Below are 4,325 nucleotides of genomic sequence, written 5' to 3' on the forward strand. Positions count from 1 at the left end.
AGCACTAACGGGGGGACCCCGGTTGCAGCACGGGGTCCCTCCGTGCTCTGCACCCCACATAAGCAGCCCCTCTGTCCGGTGCATCCCCAGCCCCCGGAGGGATGGATGCCCTGGCTGCTTCGTCCCCTGGGCGGTGGGGCACAGCCAGTGTCCGGGTCCTCGTCATCGCCCGGCTCTGCTCCGGCATTAATTGCCGTTCCAGGCTAATGCCTGAAAACACGCCGTGGCTGTGAGTCACTTCGGTCACGGCCGCTCTACCCGGAGAAAGCACCAGTGCGGCAGCAAGTATAATTTTAACCGGAGGTGTCAACAGCCCGGCGTGCTGCGGGCGCTGATCTGGTGAGATGCCGGGGAGAGGGGCTGCAGCCCCCGCCGGTGCCCACGCTCGGGCCAGCGCTGCAGCAGATCCGGGCCCACCAGCAGGACCAGGATACGACCCCTGCGAAGTTTGGAGCTGCAAATAACTCTGGAGTTTCTGTTGGGCTCGAAACGAGCGTCGGGCTGGCTGGCACGCGTGGGGGACCCCCGGCCCTGGGCTGTTCCCAGGGAGGTAAATGTGTATATAGGGGTCCATTCGCAGGTCTGGATCCACGTGCAAACACTCCCAGGGGTGTTTGCTAAACCAGTGAGGGTGCTGCGAGGATGGCACCCGCATCCCGGCCTTGGGCACCCCACAGGCAGGCTGGGAGAGGGGCACCCCACCTCTGCACCCTGTTTTCTCCCCGCCCAAGGGGGGCCGGCTGCTTCGAGCATCGTCTCGTGGTGCTGAGACGCCACGGGAAGGGAAGGGGCAGCGCTGCTCCTGCAGCGGGAGCCGTCTCCGAGCCGCCTTGCTCTCGTTTGGGCGGCCTAGATTCGTCCTCCCCCATGCGCAGCATCTCCTCTCCTGGCAGCTCCCGGCACCGGCGCTGCCGGGTCCCGGCTGACGGGAGGCGAGGCAGCCGTGGAGCTGCCGGCGTGGGGCAGGGTTCAGTTCCTGTTACCCCCCTGGTCCTGCAGCATCCTCCCCATCGCCTGCCGTGGATGCAGCATGTGCGGATGCAGCGTGTGCATCATCCCTGGCCCTGCCTCAGTTTCCCCATCTGATCAGCAGGATCTGATCAGCAGACTCAGCCGAGCGGCTGCTCAGGATTAATGATTTGAAGATGGGGAAATACATATGGCTTTTGAGAAATTCCAGTTTCCTGGAACAAAGGAAAGGCCACATCAGGGCTCCCCGGGAGAGGGACGGACTCTGCGTCCCAGATGCCACTTAGGTTGCAGCGGTGATGGAGGGGCTACGAGCATCCAAGATTTTATCCCGTGCTCGTCACTGGTATCTGGGCGCCTACTTCAGGTGTTTGGGGGTTTTTCCCCCCCTCTGTGCTGGGAAGTGATTTGGTGCAGTGGAAAAATGTTGGTTTTCCAAGTAGGGAGTGAAGTGTTGGAGGGGCCGGGAACAATGCTCCCCTGGCAGCCCTGGCATCTGCTTTGTTCAAGGAGTCAAAAGCAGTATCAAGCCAAGATTGCTCTAATTTGAATATTAAAAGTGAGTTGGATTCAGTTTAGTTCTTGCACTAAATAATTACATGTTCTAATTACATAATTAGCACAGTATACGCCTTTTGTATTCTCACAGTTTCCCAGGTCGCTGCAGCCTATCAGTTGGGAAACTTGCTACGAGCCGCTGGCGGGAGCTGAGATGATTTTTGGGTTTTCCTGGTGGTGGTGGTGGGGACGGTGCCCTGAGGCCACGGTGAGGGTCAGCCAGGCCCCCGCCGGGAGGTTCGGCCGCGGTGCCGGGAGCTTTGCCCCCGCCACGGTGCAGACGGCTGATGAAGATGTAACCTGACGTTTTGATTAGCTATCGCTTCTCCGCTGGAATAACTTTTTATCAGCAACACATTTTAAAATGTGCTAAGCGCAGTGGTGATGTTCGGGGTGAATTAATTCCGGTTTGAGCGCGGTGGGAATCCCTGCTTGTCTCGTCTCTGGAGTCGTGTAGGGATGAAGAGATTCATGTCAGGATTCCCAGGCAGAGCCGAGCTGCTGCCGGACGCCAGCACGACCCGGCCCTGCCTGCACTTTCTTGGCTGCTGCTTTATACGCCTTAATTTATCGCTGTTTTGCTGATAACCCCCTTTCCTCCCCGTTCGCTGCGACAGCCTTCGGGTGGGATGCGAGCGCCCAGTGTCACCCGTGCCCCACTGCATCACTCGGCTGTGTGGGGACCGTGAGCGCGAGTGGCCCCTGGGAATTGGGGCTGGGGGGTTTGGACACTAATGATACCGTTTGGGAATGTCTCTCGCAGCCTGTCCCAGCGTGTCGCTCCCCACGATGCCGCAGGAGCAGCGGTCAGCGGCTGGCTTTGGTGGTGGCCGGTACCATGCATGGTGCAGGGGCTGCCTGGTGCCCGCGGCTCCTTGCCTGGGGCAGGACCCGTGTGCCAGGGGGTGGGCGCGACCCCCTTTGCAGGCTCCAAGGTTGCTCGGGGGGGAAAGCATCCCTCCGGCCCATGCAGACCCCGCACTGGGGCTGGAGGCATGTGCACCGCTGCTCCAGAGCCGTAGGGTTTTGCTTTGCCACGCTCGCAGGGTCCGGTCGAGGCCAGACCGGAGCATGGAGGATGCGGGGCCATGCCACCGCCATGGGGGACGCCCACAAGCGTTCGGTGCCCGAGGGGTCGCAGGCTCAGCACTGCGGGGGCAGCCCCAGCCCTGTAGGAAATAGTTGAAATTCCTTGCACGTCGCCATGGGGGACGCCCACAAGCGTTCGGTGCCCGAGGGGTCGCAGGCTCAGCACTGCGGGGGCAGCCCCAGCCCTGTAGGAAATAGTTGAAATTCCTTGCACGTCTGGCGGTGAGGCTGGGGGCTGCTCCGCCGCCCCCGCCCCTCCCCCCCCCCCCACGTGCCGGGACACGGGGCATCGCTCCCCAGCACCCATCCCTACACGTCCCTGAGGATGGGAGCCCCGTGCCCCAGGGGTCTCTCCAGCTTTCCTACGGCCCTGGGCATCGCTGGCAACACGAACTGGCAGCCCCTGCTGTAGGAAATCGCTCTGTTTCCATAGCATCTGAGTGCCGCCTGGGAGCACCTGTGTCTGCATGCCGGGGGCCGGCGTGGCACAACCACGGCTGGCGCAGAGGGGGCCGCGCTCAGAGGTGAAGGGCTTTGCCCAAGGGCGGCGGGGATGTGGGTGGCGGAGCAGCTCGGCGGGGTGCGGGGACCCCCGGCGGCATCGCATCGCTCCTCCCCGGCACCTCATCTGCCCGGTCCTGCCCGCAGGTCCAACCGCGACTGCCAGATCGACCAGCACCACCGCAACCAATGCCAGTACTGCCGCCTGAAGAAGTGTTTCCGCGTGGGCATGAGGAAGGAAGGTAAGGCCAACATCACGGGGATGGTTCCTGAGGGGTCCCGGTGAACCCCACCACTGCAGTGTGGGGCTGCTGCAGTGCCGGCTGAGGGTTCCCAGTGCCTGCTCTGCTCCCGGGCTGCCCGTGCCCGTTCTGCTCCCGCTGTGGCTGGGCGCTCTCCCACCTCTCCAGGAACCTGGTTTGCAGCAAAACCCCCCATTTGCCCCTTTTTTTTTTTTTTCCTCCTTGAATCGCCCTCGGTGCCGGCAGTGCAGGTGGTGTTTGTTTGGAAAAGCCAGAGCCTTGAGCTGATAAGGTGACACACCTGGAGCCGGGACAGCCCCGGTGCCCCAGGCACGGTGGAGGTCGGCTGGGACGGGCTCCCGGCATGGCCGGAGCCATGCAAATCCCCAGGCGGCTTTCTGCTTGCTGCCCGTCGCCCAGGGGTGCGAACCCCAAAATGCTTCCCAGGCAGCTGCGAATGGGACGAAGGGTCGAGCCCGAAGCAGAGCTGGGATCTCAAATCCCCGCGGCAGGATGGGGCTGTGCCAAGGCACACGCGGGGATGGAGATGCCGGGGGCTTGGCGCAGGCTCTGCTGCGGTGCCGGGGCTGCTCAGCGGCAGGTGGCATTAATGCGAGGAGCAAGGGGGGGGGAAGGATACTGGAAGCAGGACAGTAATTCCCTCCTTTCCGGAGGAGTCGAGATGGCATTATTGCCACTTAGCATGATTTAGAGCTCTCATTTAAGTGGCTCATGAACAGCCCATAAATTAATTACTAGGGACTGAGCAAATAGTGGGCGCTAATGGGAGAGGGGGGGAGCTGAAAAATGGCTCTCCCTGAACGCAATTAGGAGGGGGAGTGCCCCAGGGTTAACGATGCTTCCAAGATGGACGTTTTATTTGCAAATAAATGATTGCCGCCATGTGATGACCTTGGGTAGCAATCGCCCTGCTCCACTGCAGCCAGCATGGAGGGGGGCGGGGGG

General features: G+C 62.0%; 1 protein-coding gene across 1 annotated transcript in view; it reads left to right on the top strand.

The window, feature by feature from the left end:
- Window positions 1-3,169: 3,169 nt before the first annotated feature.
- The window catches only part of NR2F6 (nuclear receptor subfamily 2 group F member 6), a 3,531-nt gene continuing 2,375 nt past the window's right edge, over window positions 3,170-4,325 (top strand). The window contains 1 exon segment of the mRNA XM_019472204.1: window positions 3,170-3,359. Within this exon segment, the coding sequence (XP_019327749.1) occupies window positions 3,170-3,359 (190 nt within the window).

The sequence above is a fragment of the Aptenodytes forsteri genome, unplaced genomic scaffold (genome assembly GCF_000699145.1).
Source record: "Aptenodytes forsteri isolate BGI_AS27 unplaced genomic scaffold, ASM69914v1 Scaffold147, whole genome shotgun sequence".
Lineage (NCBI taxonomy): Eukaryota > Metazoa > Chordata > Aves > Sphenisciformes > Spheniscidae > Aptenodytes > Aptenodytes forsteri.